The sequence below is a fragment of the Limulus polyphemus genome, unplaced genomic scaffold (genome assembly GCF_000517525.1).
Source record: "Limulus polyphemus unplaced genomic scaffold, Limulus_polyphemus-2.1.2 Scaffold82214, whole genome shotgun sequence".
Taxonomy (NCBI): domain Eukaryota; kingdom Metazoa; phylum Arthropoda; class Merostomata; order Xiphosura; family Limulidae; genus Limulus; species Limulus polyphemus.
Genome location: NW_013747810.1, coordinates 1 through 1,448, shown reverse-complemented (window position 1 = coordinate 1,448; position 1,448 = coordinate 1). Strand labels below are relative to the sequence as shown.

The 1,448-nt window shown below is 37.1% G+C and overlaps 1 protein-coding gene across 1 annotated transcript; it reads right to left on the bottom strand.

Moving 5' to 3' along the window:
* Positions 1-25: 25 nt before the first annotated feature.
* LOC111084603 (pikachurin-like) lies at positions 26-1,428 on the bottom strand. The gene is made up of 4 exons (XM_022381265.1): positions 1,149-1,428; positions 851-946; positions 255-500; positions 26-216 (listed from the first exon to the last, which is right to left on the bottom strand). The coding sequence occupies exons 1-4, from the start codon at positions 1,168-1,170 to the stop codon at positions 170-172; spliced, it is 411 nt and encodes a 136-aa protein (XP_022236973.1). The 5' UTR covers positions 1,171-1,428; the 3' UTR covers positions 26-169.
* Positions 1,429-1,448: the final 20 nt, after the last annotated feature.

Here is a 1,448-nt window from a genome sequence, read left to right as displayed (position 1 = left end):
AAAGATAAGTTAATGTTCAACCATTACTTTCAACACACCTGGTGACCCATTCTTCCTTACCATTACTTTCAACACAATTGGTGACCCATTCTTCCAACACACCTGGTGACCCAATCTTCCAACCATTACTTTCAACACACCTGGTGACCCATTCTTCCAACCATTACTTTCAACACACCTGGTGACCCATTCTTCCAACCATTACTTTCAACACACCTGGTGACCCATTCTTCCAACCAATTCTGTCAACACACCTGGTGACCCATTCTTCCAACCATTACTTTCAACACACTTGGTGACCCATTCTTCCTTACCATTACTTTCAGTAAAAGCCACAATAGGTTTTGAAGCTCTTCCTTTTCCAAATACATTGTAAGCAGCCAAGCTGACCTCATACTTTGATCCTGCCTTTAGATGCATTACCTGATAGTTGTTTATTGTTCCTGGCAGGTGGAGCTGCTGTTTTCTTTTGCCATTTTCTTTGATTTCTAAATTGTATTCTGAAAATCACATGACTATAATGAGTGACATGAAGAACCCGACTAATCTAACATCAGACCACAAGTAAGTCGTTACTACTTAGCTTCAAAACCATTGGTGCTAAAATAGAGAAAGATATAACCAGAAAGTTCAATGACACTTAAACACCCATAGAGAGCTTGAGAAGTATTTGAATGATGAAAAGTTTGAATAACTGACTGATGTGATATAAAATAATAACTAAACCATTACTACTACACTAAAGTTACTTTCATTCACATCTTTGAAAATGTTTGAGTAAAAAAGAGAATAATGAAAGTATTAATTCAGTGATTAGCTACGTAATCAAAGATTTCTTGAATATACATACGTAAAACAGGTAAACTGATCTGTGGGGTTTCCCAGTCTAACTTCATAGCATCATAGTCTACACTTACAAGTTTTAGGTCCGGAGCTGACGGTGGATCTATTCAATAAAGATGAAAAGTTTGTTTTAGATGATTCTACTCAATGAGAAAAATCTGGTAAACATAGAAATACATTACAGATAAAGATTGGTTTAATCCACTACATAGAGATTTAATATTTTTACAGGTCAGTATTGTTTACATACCCAGTTCAGTTAACAAAAACAGAAGTAGCTAAAACATGTTTAAAAATATGTTCACCTCCCCGGAGAGTGGCAGACATCACTTCCTCTGACGAAGGTCCGGTTCCTGCACTATTAAAAGCTTTCACAGTCACTATGTATTCTGTTCCAACGTTCAAACCTTGAATTGTTACTTCTTCTTCATCTTTGTCTGTGACGTCATCTTTCGTCACAGTCTCATAAGAGAATCTACTTGAAGAGTCCTTGACCTTGTAGCTGACGTAGTAACCTTTCAGGACTCCGTTCCAATGCTCTCTTGGGGGACTCTGAGAAATAAAACAGTAGATAGGAGCTATGAATAACCAAATTGATGACCACC